At 42.3% G+C, this 26,244-nt stretch overlaps 1 protein-coding gene across 4 annotated transcripts in view; it reads left to right on the forward strand.

The window, feature by feature from the left end:
* Nucleotides 1-26,244, forward strand: part of PHTF2 (putative homeodomain transcription factor 2) — a 174,070-nt gene that overhangs the window by 7,104 nt on the left and 140,722 nt on the right. For all 4 annotated transcript variants that reach the window (XM_039517872.1, XM_039517871.1, XM_039517865.1 and 1 more), the window contains exon 2: nucleotides 24,614-24,693. In XM_039517872.1, the coding sequence (XP_039373806.1) occupies nucleotides 24,649-24,693 (45 nt within the window). In that variant the 5' untranslated portion in view covers nucleotides 24,614-24,648. The remainder of the gene's footprint in view (nucleotides 1-24,613; nucleotides 24,694-26,244) is intronic.

Below are 26,244 nucleotides of genomic sequence, written 5' to 3' on the forward strand. Positions count from 1 at the left end.
GGTTGCAACTGAACATCCAGAAGTCAACATCGGTACCCACACAACTAGACTTCATTGGAGCTAACCTAGACTCAATTCAAGCCAGTGTGTGTCTACCTCATGCCAGATTTCTGGCCATCAAACATCTCAGACACTGTCTCCATCTGCCCATGAACTGAAGCAAGTACAGGCCGCCATCACATTTGTGGTAAAACATGCCAGGTTATGCATTCGGTGTCTCCAGGGCTGGCTGAGTTCAGTATACAAACCCACCAAACAGCCTCAGTATGATGGTAACACCACCTCTTGAAGTGCTAACATCTCTACAGTTGTGGATGAGGCCCGAAAATCTTTGTGTAGGAGTCCCTTTTCACCACAGACCACCTTCAGTCATGATCACAGCAGATGCCTCCTTGCTGGGCTGAAGGCATACCTGGACCAACTCACAGTACAAGGCAGGTGGTCTCCATCAGAGACATGCCTTCACATAAACTTGCTAAAACTCAGAGAAGTAAGGAATGCTTGTCTCCACTTTCTACCATTCATAAAGAATGAATCAACTTGTGTGATGACTGACAATGTCACGTGCATGTTCTACATCAACAGACAAGGGGAGTCTGATCCCGGCTCCCTATGCACCGAAGCCATGAGACTATTGGATTGGTGTATCCAACACCACATTGACATTTCAGCTTCTTACCTTCCAGGATGCCAAAACACCACTGCTGACAGACTAAGCAGAAGGTCCTCACAGAAGCACGAATGAGAATTGAACCCTACAATCTTACAACAGATATTCCATCAATGGGGGTTTCCATCCGTCGACTTACTCGCCACAGTGCAGAACCACAAATGTCCTCTGTTGTCTTCCAGGGCAGGACTCGGTCCCTGATCTCTAGGGGATGCTTTCCTAATCCAGTGGGACAAGACACTTGTGTACGTTCCTGCCAATCCCGCTGATAGACAGTCCTACGCAAGATACAGGACGACATGGCCAAGATGATCATGATTGCCTGAGCGTGCCCAGACAGACCTGGTACCCTTACCTGCTGCGTTTGTCTGTTCATTCTCCGTGGGCTCTTCCAATGAGACCAGACCTCCTGTCCTAGGCCAATCGCCAGATCCTCCGTCCACAACTGGAGAAACTCCATCTGAAAGCATGGTTTTTCCATGGTTCCATTCACACAAGTTAACCTGTTCGGAACAAGTCAAACATGTGTTGAACAGCAGACATGAATCCATGTGCAGTACTTACCTGCAAAAATGGAAATGTTTTTCCACATGGAGTCTAACCAAACAGCTCGCTCTAGCACCATGCCACTACCAATGGTGCTAGAGTACCCTTTAGAGCTGAAGAACTCAGGACTGTCATTAAGCTCTATGAAGGTACACCTCATGGCGATTAACACCTTCAACGACAAGATGAACAGATTCTCAACATATACACATCTGACTATAAAATGCTTTCTGGCTGGCCTCCAGAATCTTCACCCTGAAGTACATTCACCCATGCCTACGTGGGATCTGAACTTAGTGCTCAAGGGACTAATGAGACCCCTCTTCGAGTTACTGGCTACCTGCTCATTACTACACATGTCTAAGAAGGTAACATTCCTGGTGGTTATCACATCTGCTAGAAGGGTTAGAAAGATTAGTGCACTAATGGCCAACCCACCCTACACAACCTTTTTCAAGGACAAGGTCACGCTGCGACCTCATCCGAAATTCCTCCCCGAAGTGGCATCAACCTTCCCCATCACCAACCTATTAATCTCCCTACATTTTACCCTAAACTGCACAAAACCGCACAGGAAGCAGCATTTCACACCTTGGATGTCCAAAGGGCTATAGCCTTCTATCTAGACAGAATGAAACCTTTCCGTAAATCCACAAGGTGGTTTGTCTCAACGACTGAATGATCCAAAGGTGCTACAATATCCAAACAGCAGCTTTCTAAGTGGATATCGAACTGCATTCTCTTATGCTACCACACGCATAAGATAGAAGCCCCAACGAGGCTTAGATTCCATTCTACTTGGGCTATGGCAACATCTGTGGCATTTCTGCATAATGTACCCATTTTGGAAATTTATAGAGCTGCCACGTGGGCGTAAGAACATACTTTTGTCAATCACTATGCCATTACACAGGACTCCAGAGTGGATGCCCTACTAGGCCTTATGGTCCTTTGCACTTCTACTATGCACATAACTCCAAAGTCCCCTCCCAACCGTAAGGAGTACTGCTGTACATTAATCTGAAGTGGAGCACCCATAGGGGCAGCACCCGAAGAAGAAGAGAGGGCTACTTACCTTGTGCTGTGGTTAAGGTTCTTCAAGATGTGTGTCCCTGTGGGTGCTCCACTACCCAGCCTCCTCCTCTCTACTTTAGTGTTCTCTTCTAGGACTCTACAGTAGAGAAGGAACTGAGGGGGTCTGGCTGTGCGTGCACTGAATGAGACTCCTGCAGCGCTATGAAACGGCTACTGCACATGTGCGGCCCAACCAGGCACTGCTACCGAAAATTTCCGTACAATCAACATGGTTTGTGCAATCAGCACTACCAGTGAGGCTAACGCTGCTGATGCAGTCTACTGTGCTAACATGGCCAGCACTGTTGGAACCGTTGATGTTGTCGCTCTTAGGCTGATTCTGTTGGCACCAGCAGCTCCCCTGGTACAGTTGGCACTGATTATATCCTCGGCATTTTGACCACCTTATCCTATATCATGTATTGATTATACGGGGTCTCCTTTACTGATGCTTCCTTCAACCTCAGTGGGCCAAGTGTCACCTTCACACACACCTACATCAGCGTACTGGCATCACAACAGGGACTTGGTACCTAGGGAATGGTGGTCTTATAAGGAATCTACTATATGGTGTCCTTCTCCATGAGTGACCCAGGTCTTACTGGTCATGGCTGGTCAAAGAGAATTTGGATGCTTGTCAGTGTCTCATGCTAAAAAGAGAGTTCCTTCTCAACCTTGAGAAGCCCTTGAACCAGTTCCTTAACCAGTCCTTCCCCTATCCAGGTTGCACCTTCCTTGAGAAAGGAGAAATAATGGAGGAACGCATAGATGTTACTCCATATTTTGTCATTGTCTGCGGCTGATATGTTCATGCCTGAGTCTCTCTCCTCACCCAGAAATTACAAGGTGTTCCAGGATTTGATGAGACAAGTGGCCAATTCTCAGGGAATTCGGGTAGAACTCATTAAAGAATCAGCAAACCATCCTTGACATTTTACAGATCCCAGCTCCAAGAAGGGGTGCCCTTCCAATTAATAAAAAGAACAGGAGTACTTGTGGCACCTCAGAGTTTATCAAATTTATTTCAGCATGAGCTTTTGAGAGCTACAGCTCACTTCTTCGGATGCATAGAATGGAACAGAAAGACAGGAGATAGTTATACATACAGAGAACATGAAAAGGTGGAAGTATGCATACCAACAGGAAGAGTCTAATCAATTGAGATGAGTTAGCAGCAGCAGGAGAAAAAAACTTTTGAAGTGATAATTAAGATGACCCATAGAAGGTGTGAGGAGAACTTAACATAGGGAAATAGATTCAATTAGTGTAATGACCCAACCATTCCCAGTCTCTGTTTAAGCCTGAGTTAATTGTATCTAATTTGCATATTAATTCAAGTTCAGCAGTCTCTTTGGAGTCTGTTTTTGAAGGTTTTTTTGTTGCAAAATTGCCACCTTCAAGTCAAAATAACAGAACGCCACTAGCCATCACCTACAGCCCCCAACTAAAAGCTCTCCTACGCATCAAAGATCTACAACCTATCCTTAAAGATGATCCCTCCCTCTCACAGATTTTGGGAGACAGGCCAGTCTCGCTTATAGGCAGCCTCCCAACCTGAAGCAAATACTCACCAGCAACCGCACACCATACAACATAAACACTAACCCAGGAACCTATCCTTGCAACAAAGCCCGATGCCAGCTCTGTCCACATATCTATTCAAGTGACACCATCATAGGACCTAATCACATCAGCCATGCCATCAGGGGCTCGTTCACCTGCACATCTACCAACGTGATATATGCCATCATGTGCCAGCAATGCCCCTCTGCAATGTACATTGGCCAAACTGGACAGTCTCTATGCAAAAGAATAAATGGACACATCTGACATCAGGGATCATAACATTCAAAAACCAGTGGGAGAACACTTCAACCTCTCTAACCACTCAGTGACAGACTTGAAGGTGGCAATTTTGCAACAAAAAAACCTTCAAAAACGGACTCCAAAGAGAGACCACTGAACTCGAATTAATATGCAAATTAGATACAATTAACTCAGGCTTAAACAGAGACTGGGAATGGTTGGGTCATTACACTAATTGAATCTATTTCCCTATGTTAAGTTCTCCTCACACCTTCTATGGGTCATCTTAATTATCACTTCAAAAGTTTTTTTTTTCTCCTGCTGATATAGCTCATCTCAATTGATTAGACTCTTCCTGTTGGTATGCATACTTCCACCTTTTCATGTTCTCTGTATGTTTAAATATCTCCTGTCTGTATGTTCCATTCTGTGCATCTGAAGAAGTGAGCTGTAGCCCACGAAAGCTCATGCTGAAATAAATTTGTTAGTCTCTAAGGTGCCACAAGTACTCCTGTTCTTTTTGCGGATACAGACTATCACGGCTGCTACTCTGAAACCTTCCAATTAATGAGGCTTTTGTGGAGCTCTCACTCTGGCAGACCATACCATTGACTACCAAGAGAGCGAATAGATATCAAGTTTCCCCAGAAGGACTTGGATTACTTCTTCACTCATCCCACTCCCAGTTCATTGGTGATCACAGCAGCAAATAAACACTTTTGTGCCAGTCACACCCTAAATTTGTTCCTAAAGACAAGGAGCATAACAGACAGGCTTATTCCACATCAAATGATGGTAGCAAATTATCAAGCTCTATTGCCCAAGTATAATTTTAATTTCTTTGCAATTGCCAAATTTGTGGACAAACTGCTGGAAGACTATAGAGAACAATTTATGGCTTTAGTCTCTGAAGGACACCTTGTGGCAAGGATTTTACTACAGGCAGCAGTTGATGCTGTAGATATGGCTGCATGATCCATGGCCTTTGGAATTGATGTAAGATGTTCCTCCTCGCTCTAGGCATCAGGAATTCCTAAAGAACTGCAAAACTCAATTGAAAATCTGCCATTTGAGGGCTCTAGGCTATTCTCTGACAATTTTTTTACCCTCTCCTTTTTGCTATTAGTTTAATGTCCTCCTGACTACTCAGGCCAGCCTGTCCCTGAGAGCTTGTTTCCCCTTCTACTGAGGTGGAGGCCATCCAAATTATACAGCTCTTTCCCTGTAGGAGGAGGACCAATGCTCCATAAAACCAAAATCCTCCTCCACTTATTTAGCCAGCAGTTCGCTTCCAGAATCTTCTGCCTTCCTGTGCTTGTGAGAGAGGACGGATCTCGGAGAAGATCATTGGACATTCTTCTTTAATATGTTTCCAAGTTCCCTGAGGGTCATCTATTATCTGTGAGATATCCTGCAATGAAATGTCTGTAGTGGTGATATGAACCATCACCAATGGATCCTTGTCCGTCGACTTTAGAAGTTTTTCCAATCTTAGAGTGAGGTCTCGTGTCTTGGGTCCAGGAAGGCAGCACGCTGTCCTTTTGTCTGCCTATCCCTTGCAGAATGTTTTTTTGCGCACCTGCATGAATGTTTAGATCCCTAGACTGGTGGTTACAACCATGCAGTGTTTTCAGTGGGGGTTGCTTTTCTAGACCCAGAACTGACCATGACATTAGTAACACACACGTCCAGGACAGATTCGGTTGCCCATTTTAACACACTGAAGGCATAAGCTCATTGGTCATGCCAAGAAGTGTCTCTACACACAAATGTGCTGGAGCTGCAGGTGATTTGCTGAGCAAGTGAGATGTTTATGCCCACCCTCAGGAATTGGGTAGTGCTGTGTGTGAGATCCAATTGGTTATGTCAGGAAGCTTTCCATCTTTGGAACATATGGATCAGGAATTGTGTATCTCCCATCTTCTGGGAGAGAAAAACACCAATGGTAAAACCTGCTGAGGGAGTCACGTGCACCATCATGAGTAGTCCATCGGAAAAGGACATACTCCTTCTTCTGATCTTTCAGCAGTGGAGAGCCCTGTTAGTAGATTGATCATGACAGATTTCAACAACAAATTCAGGAAGTTCTGCTCATGGGCAAGTCCACAGGCTGGTTCAGTCACAGTCTCCATTTTCTCCCATGGTCTGGTTGGCTACTTCTATAAATTCTCTCCACTTTCTCTCAACCCCAGGGTAATCAGGAAGCTAAGACAAGATAAAGCAACATTGATTTTAATCGCTTCATCTTGGCCAAGACAATACTGCATTGAGTCTCCATCAGCCCTCCAGTAATGTTACCTCTCATCAAGGATCTCCTATTTCAGAACCAGAGTCAGTCACTGCACCCAAACCTTCAGTCTCTCCTTCAGGTTCTTATATAAAATAAAATATAGAAAATAAAAATCATTGTGCCAAACCTAGTTTTAAGCACCAACATGCTTTTAGCACCATCCTCTATTTTTCTGTAAGCTTTTGAAATTTACAAGAACATGGATTCTTGTGAATTTCTCACATAGGAACACCAGAGATGAGCACAAGTACTTGAATTTCTATGGGGAAGCTCAGTGCACATGTGTATGGTGTACAGATTCACTTCTGAGATTGATAACATAGCTGATAATTTCATTTTAGCCTTGCAGCCATTAGTTAAAAGAAAACAAAGTCCTTTGAGAGTCTTTTGTCATTCACCAAGACCTCATCTTATAGTGAACATCTGCCCCATAGAGGGCAGCTGAACATAACTTCAAAGGAAGCATTGTTAAGAGGAGATCATTTAACATGAGGTGCTTTCTCTCATAGGTACACTGTGGTGCTCCTGTGTTCTTCTAATCTGTAATGGTCCGGAACAGTGGTGAAAGTAAGCCGGTCCGGTCTGGCACACTGTACTGGCTCTTGCCAGTATGGTGTGCCAGACCAGACCAGCTTCCCCAGGCCGGCAATTTAAAGGGCCTGGGGCTCCCGGCAGCGGCAGGAGCCCCGGGCCCTTTAAATTGCCACCAGAGCCCTGCTGCCAGAGCCCCTCAGTGGTGGAGGCGGCTCAGGCGGTGATTTAAAGGGCCCTTTAAATCACCAACAGAGCCCCTGGCTGCCGCCACTACCCCAGGGGATCCAGCAGCGGGGCTTGGGCAGCAATTTAAAGGGCCTGGGGCTCCCCTGCAGTAGTGGCAGCTGGAGCCCTGGGCCCTTTAAATCGCCCCTTAGCACCGGGGCTCCCAGCCGCCTCCACAGCTGGTAGCTCTGGGGGTGATTTAAAGGGCCTTGGGGCTCCCAGCCGCTGCCCCCACAGCTGGAGCCCCAGGCCCTTTAAATCCCTGGGCCCTTTAAATCAAGATTTAAAGGCCCAGCCTCTTCCGGTTGAGGTCCTGCCTCTTCCAGTTGAAGCCCCAACCCACGCTCAGGACTCCAGCGTACCGGTAAGTCCTTTAAGTTACTTTCGTCCCTGGTCCAGAATAAAGCGTATGGGTAGAGAACAGAGATGACTTTGACAGTATATATCTTTGAATTAAAATGTTTTCTTACTATCTAGCCTAAATCTCCCTTCCTATAAACTAAGCTGATTACTTCTTGTTCAACCCTCCGTGGACATTGAGAACAATTGATCATTGTCTTCTCTTATAGCAGCCCTTAACATATTTGAAGACTTGTAAGATTCCTCCTCAGTCTTTTTCTCAAGACTAAACATGCCCAGTTTTATAAACCTTTCCTCACGGGTCAGGTTTTCTAATCCTGCCCCTCCCCACCCCCAAGCCTTTTCAGCAGTCCTACTGCCTAGCCAGTTATTCCCCATTTTGTATTTGTGTGTTCCATGGTCTAATTACCCATTATGTGAAAGGATTTCCTTTTAATCAGTTTTGAATTTGCCACAGTTTGAATTTCACTTACTGACCACTCATTCTGGTTTATTTTCTCTATGCCATTCAATATTTTATATACTTTTATTATCATCCTTTGTTTTGTTGTCTTTCTAAAGTAAACAGTCCCATTTTTTTTCAGTCTCATGAAGAGTTTTCCATGCCCCATATCATCCTCAGAGACCTTCTCTGAATTCCTGTTAATTCTGCAATATCCATTTTGAGGTGATGTGACCAGTAATTCTCACAGTATTCAAGAACAGGATGCATCATTGATTAATATAATGGCATTATAATATTTTTATGAGTTATTCTCTGTCCCATTCCTTATACATCCAGATGTCTTGTTTTGCTTTTTTGACCACATCTGCATATTGAGCGGAAGTCTTCACTGAGTTGTCTATGAAGAAGCCAGAGTTCCTTTCCTAAGTTGATGGCAATTAACTAAGAACCTTGTAAGGTTCATGTGTAGTTTTTCCTTCTCATGTGCATTACTTTGTATTTATCAGCATTGAACTTTATTGGCCTTCATATTGCCCATTCATTTAGTTTGGTTAGTTCTCTGAAGTTGATCCCCAGTCCTTCTTAGTCTTGACTATCATACATAGCTTTGTCATCTATATGTTTTGCTACTTTGCTACTTGCTCCCTTTTCCAAATCATTAATAAATATAGTAAACAACACTGGATCTAGTACAGAATCTTGAAGTACCCTGTTATTACCCTTTTGTCATAATGAATATCAATCATATATAATCCTATCTCTTGTTTTTAGTTTCTGACCCATGGCAATACTCTACCTCTCACTCATACCAATTTATTTTCTGTAGTAGTCTCTTGAGAGGAACCTAATCCAAAACCTTTTGAAAGTGTAAATAAGTTTTATCAGCCATTACTCCTCTATTAATTACTTCACTGAAATGTTCAAAGAATACTAATAGATTAGTGAGATACAAGTTTCCTGTGGAGAAACTGCTGGTTCGACCCTATCATATACTGATCTTTTAGATATTTTACTGTTCTGTTTTTAACTAGCATTTAAACCAGTTGTCCAATACAGATGTGAGGCTTGCTGCTCTGTAATTCCTCAGATCACCCCAAGAACTTTTTTAAAATATAGGCACAGTATTTAGAGATTGCATGTTTTTGTTAGCAGCTCAGTCACTTCATACCCAAGTTCCTTCACAAGCTCAGTTGATTGCTGTTTATAGAATGTGTTAAAAACTTTAATCTGGGAGTGGTTTTCTACTTCCTGCATGCACTCATTAACATACCACAGCTTTGTCATACCAATTTCTTGCTACAGATCCACACTTAAAAATTCGTGGTATTATGGCTCTGTAGACAGGTGGCCAACAAGATCATCACTTGGGGTGGGGGAAAAGGGGAACAATCCAGCATACTTCAATACAACCACTGTTTCTGCCTTTTGTTTTTGACTATTTATTAGGCGTACAGCTACCTTACTTGTATGCACAGTTTTGATCATTTTATCAGTTGTGGGGAAATACTCAACTATTACATCTGGAAAGGCATATATTAAAAATATGTTAATGTAGTTGCCCTGCAGTATGTGTACTTAATATTTTAGGGAATTTTTAAAAAATCACACTGATGGAATGTATTTTGGGAAAATAATAAGTGTAGACTTATTTTTTTCATAGTTTTTATCTGAGCTAACTTTCTATTCTCGAGTATTATAGTATCAATAGCAAACATACAGGGCTAAACACTGGTGAGAAGGCAGAATTGGAGGTCAGCCATATGTGCTGTATGTTTAAAATTGAATATGATATTAATGATGGCTTGGTTTATTGTAGACTACCTAGCAATGGAAACCAGTATAGGTGGACTAACAGGAATGATTTAATACAAAGGGTAAAAAAGCACAGTTAAATGGAAATATAAAACAAGTCTGTAATCTTTGCTTTAAGAAATTGCTCTTGCGCCTCTGAGTTCAGTGGCAATATTGCCATTGTTTGTAATGGGAGTAAGATCACACCTTAAGAGCATGCGGCTAAATAATATATGTTGTAGCATGTCAAAGACATAAAGACTCTATAGAGATGTAGAAAACTCAACTTTTAAGTGCAGAATTGACTGAGAAGATGACAAACTGCTACGCTAAATTGGGAACGAAATAATGCAGTTTATTTGCATGGTTTTTTCACTGGGCCAATGCATGCAATACTGCCATATTATAAAATATCTTAGAATGTTCAGTGATTTAGTTGATTGGATTAGCTAAATTTCCTAATACATTTTAAGTCATTTATAATGTATAGTGATAGCTTTGACAGTATAAAAATTGTGGTTAAGGTTACATACAACCTTTCATTAAACCTCTGTTTTCACTCAATCTTTTTTAAAGAAAGTCATTCGTTTACGTTAATGTTCCTACTTAATCTCAACCCAGAGAGAATGTTTTTGTGACCTCTTGCCGAAGTCTCTAATGACCTCTTTTTAGCCAGCTCTCAGAACCAGTACTGTCCTCATCCTCCTATAACTGTCAGCTGCCTTTGACACAAGTCAACCATACTTTCCTTCTTAAAATCTTGGCCTCCCTTAGATTCTGGGACTGTCCTTTCCTGATTCTCTTCCTGTTTTTCTAATTGCTATTTCAGTTGCCTTTAGAGGATCCTCTTCATCCCCCTCTCCCCCCCCCCCTTTCAGCTTTCTGTGGGGGTTTCCCAGGGCTCTGTCTCTGGTCCTTCTCTTCTCCCTCTACCCCTGATCTCTGGGTAATCTCACCTGCAAACACAAATTCAACCACCATCTGTATGTGGATGATTCACAGATCTCTCTTTACTCCATATCTGTCTAATTCTGTCTAAATTACAATCTCGGTCTGTGTCTGACATCCCTGCATGGATGTCTTGCCATCAGCTCCAGCTCAACATGGCTAAAACAGAGCTCTTAATCTTACCCCCAACCCTCCCCATTACCTCCTTTCTTGATCATTGTGAACACCACCACCATTCTTTTTGTCACTCAGGCCTGTAACCTGGGTGTCATCTTTGACTGACTGGATGTGAAGAACTAGACATCCATGTCTAAGTCTTACAGATTCTTTCTGCATAACATCTCTTAAGATGCAGCCCTTCCTGTCCATCCACACAGCTAAAAATCTCATTCAGGCTGTCATCTCACATCTTTTTGAAACCTGTAGGGCAACAATGTGTCACTCAGTCCACACCTTAACAAGACCCTGTGCTCTGGTAGATGCTTCCACATTGGATGACTGCTTTGATAGGGATGTCTTGCAGTCATTGTTTAAGTACGATGACTCCTATCCACCTCCAGACAGGTAACTGCCTGTTAGTCACCAAGAGAGGAATCTGTGTAAACAAGTCACTTGAAGAGAACTAATTTCCTATCTTACATTAACTGGTTCTGTGAGAGGTTGTCCATGTGGGAGTCCTGTGCTGAGATTCTGTACTAGCCCACTTCACCCTTTGTCCTTGGGTGGATGAGTTGCATTGACATCTAGGGCACAGGTGTCGCTCCAATGGACCCTGCTAGCTCAAATAATCTGATATTAAACACATGGGGTTGGGGCAGCCCACATGGAGCAGAATGGCCCATGCTGTGAGTTCACTATTTGTCTTTAACTGGTTAAACAGTAAAGCTCAATTTGCCTGTCTGCATCTTTAAACTAGCAAACAAACATAAAAGGTAACTGGTTGCAGCATTTTAAACAAAGGCCCTGACATGGGCTTGGAGTTCTGGGTTAGGGCTGAGGAGCTCCTTTCCTATCCCAGCCTCATCCAGCATTCCCTCTGAGAGGAAGCAGGCAAGCCTTAACTTGTCTTTCTGGCTCCTACTTGGTCCATGTCTCCTCTTGGCCCTTCTAGGTCCATGGAGGACTGAGTCTTGGTGGTAGCCCAGTTTCAGTGGGTTTCCTTGAGCAGGGGGAGTGTCACAGTGCTGACTTCCCCAGGAGGGGTGGAGAAGGCCTGGTAAACCCCATCACAGGGGGTCCATAAGTACCTGTGGTGAAATCTATGTGGACAACCCATCTCAATGAACCACAATTGCAATAGATCTGAGAGAGAACAGCTACTTTCTTTACAGTAACTATCACAAGGGGTTTGACTGTCCCACAAATCCAGGCCTATTGATCCAGAGAGGTCAGATTTGCCAATCCTCACCCAGAGGACTCTGACCTATTTGAAATAGGTACAGGAGATTCTGTTAAATTCCAGGAAGCAGTCAATTTAGCTCTTATGAGCATAAGTAGAAAAGGTTCTCTTTGTGCGCAATCAAAAATAACTCCACTCTTATTCAGTCCACAGGTGAGTACTTCATTTGAAATCCTTGGAACTCTCTGTATCGTTAGTGAAAGTATACATCTCAGCTCATCATAGTTTAATCAAAGATTGTATTTAGCAAGTATATAATCAAAAGACTCTTAAGAGTTAATGGAAGTTATACTCCCTGTCTGGAGAGCCCACACCTATATGGGGCCTTACTCTAGTACTTAGCTTATGAAATCTTCCGTTTTTGAACCCATAAAAAAAGTTCCCTGTTTGACCTTTTTATTAAGATAGACTTTATTGTAGCTATTGCATCTGCTAGAACAGTGGCTCTCAACCTTTCCAGATGACTGTATCCCTTTCAGGAGTCTGATTTGTCTTGCGTTCCCCCAAGTTTCACCTCAACTTACAAAATCAGACATAAAAATACAAAAGTGTCACAGGACACTATTACTGAAAATTTGCTTGCTTTCTCATTTTTACTATATAATTGTAAAATAAATTGATTGGAATATAAATATTGTACTTGCATTTCAGTATATATTATATAGAGCAGTATAAACAAGTCAATGTCCATATGAAATTTTAGTTTGTGCTGACTTTGCTAGTGCTATTTATGTAGCCTGTTGTAAAACTAGGCAAATGTCTAGATAAGTTGATGTACCTTCTGCAAGACCTCTGTGTACCCCTAGGGGTAAATGTGCCCCTGGTTGAGAACCACTGTGCTAGAAGAGTGAGCAAGCTACAGGCTCTCTTTCCTGTCTACTCCTCTTCACAGTTTTTCACAAAGATAAGATTCCTTATAGTGAGAGGCTTATAGCCAAATCTGTTTATCCTAACAAAAAGAAGACTGAGAGGTGACTTAATTAGTGTATAAATTTGTTTGTTGGGAGAAAATACCAGCTCCTAAAGGGCTTTTTAAAAGCATAACAAGAACCAATGGCTGGAAGCTGAAGCCAAACAAATTCAAATTGGAAGTTTAGGCAAAACATTTTGACAGTGAGGATTAATCGTTGAAACAGTCTACCAAGGCAAGTGGTGGATTCTCCTTTTGATGTCTTCATATGAATTTTGGATACCTTTCTGGAGTATATACCTTAAATAAACACACTTTATTGGGCTCAATGCAGTGGTAACTATGAAAAAGCTAGTGATATACAGGAGGTCAGACTATATGATCTCATGGTCCATTCTGGCCTTAAACTCCATGAATCTATAAAGTGGACCTTCATCCACACCTATTTCTCTCAAAAGTGGTAGTAAAATTCAATCTTAACCAGTCCATAATTTTGTCAGTATTTAGGCCTCATTGTTACTTTGGGGAGGGGGGGAGGAAGGAAGGAAGAGCTAAGTCTAGGATACTAAGAGAGCATTAGTCTTCTATATGAATAGTTCTAAGGACATCACGCAGACTCTTTTTGGAGAAAAGAATAAAGGTCAGCCAGTCTCATCCCAGTACCTTTCAAGGCAGGTTAGTCTCTGCATTGAAGAGTTTTTTATAAGCACATTTCTCTAGCCCTTCCTTAAGGGCTTAGAGAGCACTCAACTAGAGCAAAGCCTGCTTCCGTGGCCTGCCGTAAACATGTTCCCATATTAGAAATCTGTAGAGCTGCCACTTGGAGCTCAGAGACAAGGTGGATGAGGTAATATCTTTTATTGGACCAATTTGGAGCTTAGTTAATATTTTCACAAACCATTCGTTATACCTGGCAACTAAATCAGATGCACCGGGGGAGGGGGGAGGAATAGCTCAGTGGTTTGAGCATTGGCCTGCTAAACCCAGGGTTGTGAGTTCAGTCCTTGAGGAGGCCACTTAGGGATCTAGGGCAAAAATTGGTCCTGCTAGTGAAGGCAGGGGGCTGGACTAGATGACCTTTCAAGGTCCCTTCCAGTTCTAGGAGATCAGTATATCTCCAATTATTACCTATTACCTTTATTACCTAATTGGGTAAAGCAGTTTTTAAAACTCTATTTAATTAATTTCCTCATCCCACATCCTGAGTGAGAAGTACTCCTTGCCAAACTACCAGGAGTGTACAGAGACCGTTCAAATAAATGAAGGTTACTCATCTGTAAACTGGAATTCTTTGAGAGAACCTCATGTTCCCCACTCACCTTTCCCACTTCCTAATTTCAATCTTGTACTGGAAGAGGTGGTTGGAAGGAACTGAGGCAATTGGCATGTCATGTCTCCCTTTTTATAGTCCCTCCCTCTGAACTGTCAGAACAGTGAGGGAAGGTATGGGGGTGCAAAAGTGCTCCAATGTGCACAGCTATTAGGTTCCACTGGGCCAAGTTTCATTGTTGGCATATCTCAGGAGTGTAAATATGCATTGATCATCTTGAATGCTTGTTACAGGTGAGTAAACTTCTTTGTGTTCTTGTATGCTTCCATTTTTGGCTCCATGTTTTGCATTTCATAGGTTTAGTTTCATCCAGAAATACCAGCTTAATAGTAGAGCTGTTGAAAACTTATGAATTTCACTCATTGGTGGGAGAAATCCTCTGTGCAATGTAGTAGTTTTTATGCATTTTGCAATTAAGTCTATTGTGGTGTCACTTTTGAAACTCTGAAAATTAGGTTTCAGGAGTAACATGAAATCACAGTGATCAAACTTTCCATGATGGGTCACAGCTGTAAAGTTTTATGTACATGTTTGGGGATGATGTGTAAGAACGGTTTTCCTCAGGTCACAAAATGGCACTAACTTGTGGCATGGACCATCTTCTAGGAAGATGAACTGGCTAAAGCTACTGGGCTTTCTGACTGGAAAACCCAACTTTCAGGGTCAGCCATTTAAAATAGGGTAATCCCCTTGCAAGGTTGGCTCATTGCTCCCCCACACATAATGCTTAGTTGATATTTATTTTGTTTGAAATTAAATTTAAAAACTTTAGATTATGTACATTACATGACAAGGTTTTGCTCTCTGCAGTACAAATACACTTATAGCATGGTTTCAAGGTGTGGCTCTAGTATGTTGCCTTGATGGAATGTAATTTGTCCACTGTTTCGTAGAGAGTTATCGTTGCAGACTCCTACTTTTGAAGTGTGTTGTGCTCCTTTGCTTCTGTAAGTTCAGAATTACCTAGAAACCTATGTTTTTTCTAATCATGTGTACTTTCCCACATGCTCCAAATGTTTGGGACAGGTTTCGAAAGAGGTGTTGCTAACAGGTCTATCCTTTTAGTTTCTGAAGCCTATAAGGGAAGAATTAAATACGTGCTCATTTCTTGCATCGGTTAACTTTTTTTACATGGTTAGTGTGTGTTGAGCAATAAACTAGCTCTTTTTAAAAAGTTTTTTGGATATAGCCAATTTTATACCACTGAAGATTATCCAGCTCTTCTGGGCATTTGAGTCTATGCTGTAGCAAGATCACCAGGCCATCTGCTTGCTTTTGTTGGCTTTGTGTATGGTCTGTTCGAGAGTCCCCATGTTCTTGCTTAGTGAATTCTAGTAGGTACTGGCACCAACTTTTTCTTGGGTCCACCTTGATCAGTTCTTTTGGTTCTGGAAGTTCCATGTTGGCATTTGGTGGAGAATTTAGTTCTTTTTCATATAGGATCCTGCTTGATGCAGAGACATGACTGAGCCTAAGAGAAAATAGAGGTGACTATAGGACCGTCAGCTCATTTAAGAGCTATGCTTTGTAGTGCAAACATGTCCAGAATGAATAGTGTTGGAGTTGTCTTGGGGAATAATGGTCCCTGAAAATGTACTCTATGTGGACAAGTTTTGTCAAGTTGAGGCCATTATAAAAGAAGAGTGATGCAAGTGTATCTTTTGGAACTAAACAAGCTTTCCTTTATTGATCTGAAAGCATTTAAAAATCTAATGGTGTGTTTTTTGTTTTTACAATTCAGGGCCTTCCACAGGTTAGAGCCTCTCCTCTGAGATTTCCTCAGATTGGGCGTCTTCTGAAGTTAGAAGTCTGGACTAAGCAGATGCTGATGGTTATATGACTGGTACATGCTTCTGTACTGCATTCTGTTAGCAATAACTTGTGGCTTGCCTTGTTTGTAGCACACTTCTGCTTCTTCATGTGAGAGAGTTGTCTTTGGTTCTGAGCCTTCAGAATCTGTTTTGGATATGTTAGCATGAGTTAAGTCTTATCCTGGAGCGTTCTTAAATTTGGAAGATGTTTTCAATATCCGTTTAGAAGGAAATGAGTTCACTTCTTTCTGAGGTGTTTCAGAGCTTTCCCCTTGCGCTTCTGCATTGCCCTAGAGTTAATAGGTGCTGGCTTTTTACTCCTGTGAACCGTGTGTTTCATGATTTGTGTGGCTATTTAGGGATATGGCAGCTGCAACCCATAATGCTCTAGGACAGTTTAAGAAATCCCTAGAGAAGCTTGCACCTCATTTTTCCTTGCCAAAATAATGACCTAGAAAAACAGGCCAGACCATGTCAGAGAGTGATACTATCCCCACCTTTTTCCTCCTTAAAGTCTCTCTACTTAAGGGGCAGTTTGTCAGGGCAGATCTTGGGGGAAAATATATGCATCTGGATTATGGTCCCTTAGTTGCTTTCTGTCACAATGTCTTCTGCATTGTTATTAATTGTAGGAAGTATTGAGCTATTTGTCATAGGATTGAGATCTGGAAGTGTATACTGTACAGCTGAATTTGAACAGATTACTTGGTATCTCAACCTAGCTTCAATCTTTGTATCTTGCCTTGTGGATAAAACAACTGATCAATTGTACCAAGTGCTAGAGAGGGGTTTGAACATTTTCAGCCACCTTGTATCCTGTAGCTGTTAAGAGTGTAGCTATTATAGGAAAAAAATGCACATATCTGTAGAAAGAATGGCAAATCTGCTTGTTCAGTGCCGCAGGAGGGGTCAAAAGATTGACTCTTCACCTTCCATGTGACCCCATTGTCCTTTCTAAGCTTGGCTTGTCACATATCAGTATAAAACCGTTTACATAGGTTGAAAAAAAAATCACCTCTCCCCACAAAAGACTAGAATAACACGCAGTGATGAGCTGCCAAAATATTAACAAGCGGTTCCCTCCTCCTCACCCCATGAGGGGTCATGCCCCCCCCCCTCCTCCGGAACTCCTGCCTGATCCAACCCCATGTTCCTTGACAGCCACCCCCCCCGGGACCCGTGCCCTATCCACTCCCCTTCCCTGTCCCCTGACTGCCCCTTGCCACCCCATCCAACCCCTCCTCTCATTCCTGATGGCACCCCGGGATCCCTACCCCATCCAACCACCCCTTCTCTCTGTCCCCTGACTGTCCCTGGAATCCCTACCTCTAACTGCCCTCCACCGTCCCATCCAACCCCTGCTCCTTCCTGACTGCCCCCCTGGGACCCTTGCCCCCCTTCAGTCCCCCTGTTCCCTGCCCTCTGACTGCCCCGACACGAATCCACCCCCCCAACTCCCCTGCTCTCTATCCAACACACCCACCTGCCCCCTTACCGTGCTGCCTGGAGGTGGGGGGCCCAGCTGGGCTGGGGCCGGACCCAGGGGCCGGGCAGGAGCCGTGCCGGGCCGCCGGGCTGAGTTCACTCCCATGCTGCCCGGCGAGGTCGCAGCTGGACCTGGGGGGCAGGAGCCGTGCTGCCCGGCCCCAGAGTCCCACCACGACCTCACCGGGCGGCGCGGTGCCTGGAACCCTTCTCCCACCCCCCAGCCCCAGCTGACCTAGTGGAAGCCGCTGCTTCCTTCTCAGCCCTCCCAGGCTTCCCGCAGGAACAGCTGATTCGCTGGAAGCTGGGGAGGAGAAGCCAGAGGAGCTTCAGAAGAGGAGGCAGAGGCGGAGTGAGGTGAGCTGGGGCCAGGGGAAGGGTAGGGAGCTGCTAGAGCTTTTGTTAAATTTAAAAGCCCTTTTGGAACTAGTTGTCCCTCCAGGAACAACCGGTTCTAAACCGGCTTCTGAATTTAACAACCGGTTCTCGCGAACCAGTGCGAACCGGCTGCAGCTCACCACTGATAACCTGGGAGCAGATTGTAGGGTTACAATGTAGCACCAAAGCAACTGCTATTCCAACACTTTGCAACTTTTTTGTACCTGGTGTATGGGGTACCTGCTCACTAGATTCATCTAAGTACAGTTCCAATGATCTTAACTGGCCAGACTCCAGTGGCCAGCTAATCAGCCTACCTGGCCCTGTGCGGAGGCCCCAAAATGTGGCTTTTTTGTCTGCCATAAAAGCCTAGAGGCCCTAGACAGAGGAAATAGATCAGGAGTTCTCAGACTTTTGTACTGGTGGCCCCTTTCACACAGCAAGCCTCTGAGTGTGACCCCCCCCCCCCCATTAAAAACACTTTTATATATATTTAAAACCATTTTAAATGCTGGAGGCAAAGCGGGGTTTGGGGTGGAGGCTGACAGCTCGTGACCCCCCCATGTAATAACCTCACAACCCCCTGAGGCGTCCTAACCCCCCGTTTGAGAACCCCTGAAATAGATGTCTTACAGTTATCACAAGCTTGTCTGGAAGAGTCTCAAACAGCTAAAAATAACTACATTGAAATAGTTAACTGCATTCTTAAAATGAAGCACTAATCTCAAATTTCTTGATTTCTAAACCTTAACTATTTAACATTTGTGAAGTGCCCTTGTAACAATTTGTCTTAATCGTTCCTTTGATTTGCATAGTTATTTAAATAACTTGGATATTATCTCACAACACTTTGTAAAAACAGGATCCCTTAATTCTCAGTTCATGTGTCCTTTGTTACACTGCATTTAATGGACAGTGAATAGGTAAGAGGACATGTAATTATATTGGTCTTTCAATTTTATGTATACAAAAAACCAGATATCCGTGTTTTTGTAGGACTATTGATGCATTACATAACTTATGCAAATTCCACCAACCCTGGAATGACTCTTGAGGTGGTGCTTGAACTATTGGGACTCTCTATACAATATAATAGAGAAAAAAATCTATCTTCTAAAAATAAGGTTCTTTATTTCAATAAAATCTTCTTTATGTTGAATTTTCATTTTTAAAATTAGATTTACAATGTAATTAATTAGTTAAGTGGAGCAAAGAACTATTTTAGCTTGTTTTTAAGGGAAAACCACTTAAGCACTCTAGAATTCCTGAGATCAAAATTTAATATTTAATAAATTTCAGTTTTAATGTTAAAATTAGCTAAACATTAGCAAAAAAAATGGAAGTTAATTCCTAGTAAGGAAAATAGAAAGGAGTATAAACTGGCAAATGAAGTGTAAAAATATAATTAGGAAGGCCAACAAATAATTTTGAAGAGCAGCTAGCCAGAGACTCAAAAAGTAATAGCAATTTTTTTTTTAACGTACGTCAAACTGGAAGCCTGCTTAAAAAAAACAGTGGGGCCACTGGACAATCAAGATGCTAAAGGAGCACTCAAGGATGATTAGGCCATTGCAGAGAAACTAAATGAATTCTTTTCATTGGTCTTCACAGCTCAGGATGTGAGGAAGGTTCCCAAACCCGAGCCATTCTTTTTAGGTGAAAATCTGAGGAACTGTCCCAGATTGAGGTGTCATTAGAGGAGGTTTTGGAACAAATTGATTAACTAAACAGTAATAAGTCACCAAGGCCAGATGGTATTCACCTAAGAGTTCTGAAGGAACTCAAATGTGAAATTATTGAACTACTAACTGTAGTCTGTAACCTATCGTTTTAATCAGCTTCTGTACTAAATGACTGGAGGATAGCTGATGTGATGCCAATTTTTAAAAAGGGCTCCAGAGGTGATCCCGGCAATTACAGGCCCATTAGCCTGACTTCAGTACCAGGCAAACTGGTTGAAACTATAGTAAAGAACAAAATTGTCAGATACATAGATGAACATAATTTGTTGAGGAATAGTCAATATGATTTTTGTAAAGGGAAATCATGCCTCACCAATCTACTAGAATTCTTTGAGGGGGTCAACAAGCATGTGGACAAGGGGGATCCAATGGATATAGTGTACTTGGACTTTCAGAAAACCTTTGACAAGGTCCTCGCTGCAGGCTCTGAAGCATAGTAAGCTGTCATGGGATAAGAGGGAAGGTCCTCTCATGGATTGGTAACTTGTTAAAAGATAGGAAACAAAGGGTAGGAATAAATGTTCAGTTTCAGAATGGAGAGAGGTAAATAATGGTGTCCCCCAGGGGTCTGGACTGGGGCCACTTCTATTGAACATATTCATAAATTATCTGGAAAAAAGGGTGAACAGTGAGGTGGCAAAATTTGCAGATGAAACAAAATTATTCAAGATGGTTCAGTTCCAGGCAGACTGGATTTCTCAAAACTAGGTGACTGGGCAACAAAATGGCAGATGAAATTCCATGTTGATAAATGCAAAGTAATGCACATTGGAAAATATAATCCCAATTATACATATAAAATGATGGGGTCTAAATTAGCTGTTACCACTCAAAAAAGAGATCTTGGGGTCATTGTGGATAGTTCTCTGAAAACATCCACTCAGTGTGCAGTGGCAGTCAAAAAAGTGAACAGAACATTGGGCGTCATTAAGAAAGGGATAGATAATAAGACAGAAATATCATATTGCTTCTATATAAATCCATGGTACACCCACATCTTGAATCCTGTGTGCATATGCGGTCGCCCCATCTCCAAAAAAGAGAGAAAATAATAATGAAATTGGAAAAGGTTCAGAAAGGGGCAACAAAAATTATTAGGGATATAGAATGGCTTCCGTATGAGGCGAGATTAATAAGACTCGGACTTTTCAGCTTGGAAAAGAGACGCCTAAAGGGGGATATGATAGAGGTCTGTAAAATCATGATTGGTGTGGAGAAAGTAAATAAGGAAGTGTTATTTACTCCTCCTCATAACACAGGAACTAGGAGTCACCAAATGAAATTAATAGGCAGCAGGTTTAAAACAAACAAAAGGAAGTATTTTTTCACACAACGCACAGTCAACCTGTGGAATAATTTGTCAGAGGATGTGAAGGCCAAGACTATAACAGGATTAAAAAAAGAACTAGATAAATTCATGGAGGATAGGTCCATCAATGGCTCTTAGTCAGGATGGGCAGGGATGGTGTCCCTAACCTCTGTTTGCCAGAAGCTGGGAATGAGCAACAAGGAATGGATCACTTGATTACCTTTTCTGTTCATTCCCTTTGGGGCACCTGGCATTGGCCACTTTTGGAATACAGGATACCGGACTAGATGGAGCTTTGATCTAATCCAGTATGGCCGTTCTTATGTAAAGATAATGCCTAATTTTTTTAAAAAAAATTAAATAGATGTAATAAATACAACCATTTGATAGTTCTAAAAAATGCCTTTGCTTATCCTCTTTAATACAGTTTTAGTTTACCCTTTCAGTAAGAAAATTGGCAAACTTTAAAATCATAATTAGGGTGATCCCAATAGTAATTTTGTTAAAATATTTGGCTGCAAGTCTGAAATGGTTCCCCTTTTCATTTATAATGTTATGGTTCACTTTCTTGAATACACTGTTGACTTCACTAAATCCCACTATTTCCATAGAAAAGTACTTGTTGACAGATTCTAACAAGGCAATAGCATAAAGCTATTCCCATTGTTAAAAATAAAGATTTTGTGTGCAGTGTGACTCTCAGGAACTTAAATACTAAGAAATGCTGTGATTTTCGTTAAGATAACTGATTTTCTAGATAAAGGAAATGCAGTAGACTCTAATCTATGTGGATTTCAGTAAAGCATCTGATACAGTTCCATGTGGGAAGAAATTGAGTTAAATTGGAAAAGATTGGGATTAATATTAGAACTGAAAGGTGAGTAAGAAACTAGTTAAAGGGGAGACTATAACTAAGGCTATGTTTGTGTCATGGAGGTCATGGAAGTCACGGAATCCGTGGCCCTGGGAGGGTTCAAGTTACAGGGGCCCCCCCGCAAAGTTCCAGCACAGGTGATAGACTCCTGAGGGGGCCCCTCCTCAGGGTTCCAGTTACAGGCAACAACTTCCCCAGGGCAGAGGGGGAAGCCTCGGGCAAGTGACTGGGGTGGCCCATTTTCTTTTTGGGAAATATGGTCAACCTGCAACTCCCAGCTGCCGTGAGTGGATGGGGGAACCCCACAGCCGCCACGATGGTGGGGGAAATCATGGAGCCGCAGCAGCAAAAGTCATAGACAGGTCACAGCTTCTGTGAATTTTTGTTTATTACCTGTGACCTGACCATGACTTTTACTAAAAATAACCATGACAAAATCTTAGCCTTAACCATAACAGGTCATGCTGAAAGGTGAACTGCCAGTCTGGAGAGAGGTTATTAGTGGTGTTCCTTAAGGATTGGTCTTGGGACCAATCTTATTTAACATTTTCATCCATGACCTTGGCAGAAAAAGTAAGTGCGCTAATAAAATTTGCGGATGACACACAATTGGTAGGTATTGTTAATATGGGAGGAGGACTGGCATATTCTACAAGAAAATTTGCATGACCTTGAACACAGGAGAGAGAGACATGGGATGAAATTTAATAGTGCGAAATGCAAGGGACTAACAATAATTTTGGTTTAAGCTGGGGATTTGTCAGTTAGAAGCAACAGAGTAGGAGAAAGATCTGGGTGTATTAGTGGATGACAGGGTGACAGTGAGGCTGTGAAAAAGGCTAGTGCAATCCTAGGATGCACCAGGCGAGATATTCCAGTAGGGAAAGGGAAGGTTGTTACCATTGTACAAAGCACTGGTGAGACGTCATCTGGAATATTATGTGCAATTTTGGTCTCCCATGTTTAAGAAACAGGTGCAGAGAATGGCTACTAAGATAATCAGAGGAATGGAGAATCTACCTTATGAGAGGAGGCTTGCAGAACTTGGCATGCTGAGTCTAACAGATGCTGAGGGGAGATATGATTGCTGTCTGTAAATACATCAGAGGGATAAATACCCAGGGAGGGGGAGGAATTATTTAAGTTCAGGGCCAAAATTTGGCACAAGAATAAATGGATATAAACTGACCATCAACCAGTATAGGGTTGAAATTAGTTCAAGGTTTCTGATCATAAGAGGAATGAACTTCAGGAACAGCCTCCCAAGGGGAGAAGAGAGGGCAAAAAACCAGACTGGTGTCAAGACTGAGCTTGATAAGTTTACGAAGGGGATTGTATGATGAAGTTGCGTACAATGGCATGAGGCCCATTGTTGACAGCTATTAGCAGATATCTCCAGTGGCAGGACACGGGATGCTTGATGGGGAGGGTTCCAAGTTACTACAGAGAATTCTTTCCCAGGTGTCTGGCAGTGGGCCTCATTGACCTACATTTAACCAATTGCCATATTTGGGGTTGGGAAGGAATTTCCCCCGGGTCAGGTTGCCAGAGTCTTGGAGGACTTTTTGCCTTCGTCTACAGCGTGGGGTATGGATCACTTGCTAGTTCAATCTAGAGTAAATAGTGGATTCTCTAACTTGGAGTCTTTTTTTAAATCAAGATTTGAAGATTTTTAGTAACTCAGACACAGGTTATGGGCCTATTTCAGGAGTGGGTAGATGAGTTTCTGTGACCTGCAATATGCAGGTCAGACTAGATGATAATGATTGCTCCTTCTGGCCTTAAAAATCTGTGCTTCTATACTGCAATAAAAGACCTATGGCATGGCTGTGGCTGGCCAGGTCATCTGACTTTGGCTTGCAGGGCTCAGACTGCAGGGCTAAAAATTGCAGTGTAGATAGTCCGGCTTAGGCTGGAGTCCAGGCTCTGAAACCCCATGATGGGGGTGGGTCTCAGAGCCTGAACTCCAGCCTGAACCCAAATGTCTATGTTGCAAATTTTAGCCCTGCAGCCCAAGCCCTATGGGCCTGAACGAGTTGACCCAGACTGAGGGTACATCTATACTACCCGTCGGATCGGCGAGTAGTAATCGATCTATCGGGGATCGATTTATTGCGTCTCGTCTGGACGCGATAAATCGATCCACGAATCGACGCCTGTACTCCACCTTGGCAGGAGGAGTAAGCAGCGTCGGCAGGGGAGCTGCGGCAGTCGACTCGCCACTGTGAGGATGGCCAGGTAAGTTGAACTAAGACACTTTGACTTCAGCTACGCGAATAGCGTAGCTGAAGCTGCGTATCTTAGGTCGATTTCCCTCCACTCGCCTCCCCGTGTAGACCAGCCCTGAGACTTGGTACCATGTTTTTTTTTTGTTGTTTTTGTTTTTTTAATTGCAGTGTAGATATATCCTATGAGACTTAGCTGGGCAGTAAAGCTTACTTCGTTTGCCAGGTATGCATTACTTTACAGGGTGGAGAAAGCTGTTATAATAGAAACTTCTGTCTCTTTAATATGGCAGCAGATTTTTGTTTAGTTGGGGAAAACTTATCACTAAAATAGCGAGGCAAGATGTAATGTAAATATACCTGTAGATCACTTTCCTTTGCAGGTAACTAGAGTAGTTTACATGCCTGTTGATCAGTCTTTTCTTGGAAGGTGGAAGTAAAATTTGTCTTTCTTTTAACAGCCTAAAATGACTACCGTGCGAATGCAGTAGAATAAATGGCGTCAAAAGTAACAGATGCTATAGTCTGGTATCAGAAGAAGGTAAGCTTTACAGTTAAAATATGTGTTGGTGCTGGTGGTAGTGGTAGAAGAAAGGAAGGGGATTTTGGTGGTGATTGGTTTTTTTCTTTTTTTACATTTCCTCTGCCCCCCCCCCCCGTTCTTGAAGTGTTAATTTGCGTAGTGTCTGGAAATGAGTAGCTCAAACTATTTTTCCAATAATGATTGATTGAACATATATTAAAAGCATTTTGATTCCTTTTGGGCTGCTCCTTTTTTTTCTTTTTTTTTCCTTAAAGGGAAAAATGTAGTTTTGAAGGAAAGTTTTTTTTCATTTATTGGTTGTAGACTAAAGCATTGGTGTATAGTAGAATGTTCAGTTTATGTAGTCATTTTCTCGTACTTTTAAAAGCATTGAATCATAGAATCATAGAATCATAGAATTCAAGATCAGAAGGGACCATTATGATCATCTAGTCTGACTCCCTCAAGCAAGACTCTCCAGCCAAACCCTCTGAAAAGGTTATATCATACCAGGCACATAATTGACCTATTGACTAAGCCGTTATCCTATCATACCATCCCCTCCATAATTATCTCTAGCTTAATTAAAGTCATCATGTCCTTCGCCCACACTGTTTCTTTTTCGTTGACTGTTCCAGTATTGCACTCCTCTGATGGTTTAAAAAACCTTTCTAATTTTTCAAATTTGAATTTTGACTGACACAGTATATCCGTCCGTGTCCTGTCACATTAGCACTGAGAGCTGAAAATTCTTCCTTCCCTGGTCTTTATATCCTGATATATAATTTAAAAGTGGTGTAATCTCCTCTCCTCCCTCTTTTGGTGGTAGGAAAAAACAAAAAGCTCCTCAAGTCTCCTTTCATGAAAGAAAGGCCTTCCATCTCGGATCATTTTCTGGCCCTTCTCTTTGTACCTGTTCTAGTTCTTAATTCATCCTTACATGGATGAGAGACCAAACTGCTGCAATACTCCAAATGAGGTCTCACCAGCGCCTTATATATAATATATCCTTATCCCTACAAAAGCCACATCACATTGCCTACTCATAGTCATCTTGCGATCAACCCAGGACTCTAGGTCCTTCTCCTCCTCCGTTACTTCCAACTGGTGCGTCCCCAGCTTATACTTAAAGTTCTTGTAGACCATCCTAAAATGCATAACTTACACTCTCTCTTATTTTTTTCATCCCTTATACTAATACTACAGTTACAAGTAAATTTTTCCATGACTTTGCATACTACAGATGTTAGACTAACAGGCCTATAATTCCTCGGGTCACTTTTTTCTTCTTGAATATAGGAACTACATTAGCTAATCTCCAGTCAGTCGTCAAACCCGAATTTAGGATTTATTTTATTTATCGCTAACCTGCCCTTAGATCCCTAAATATGTTAGCCCAGTCCACTTCTAACTAGTCGCCTAATTTAGTAAAAATTAGCCTTTTGAAAATACACCCTAGTCTCAGAGATGCACTTATTTATTATCCTCCCATTTTTGGCACTATCCTGGATGAGGCTCTGGTAGTTTTTCCCCTGTGACCATTATTGCCTACAGACAGACTCTGTCCAT

Source organism: Mauremys reevesii, linkage group 1 (genome assembly GCF_016161935.1).
Source record: "Mauremys reevesii isolate NIE-2019 linkage group 1, ASM1616193v1, whole genome shotgun sequence".
In the NCBI taxonomy this organism is placed as follows: domain Eukaryota; kingdom Metazoa; phylum Chordata; order Testudines; family Geoemydidae; genus Mauremys; species Mauremys reevesii.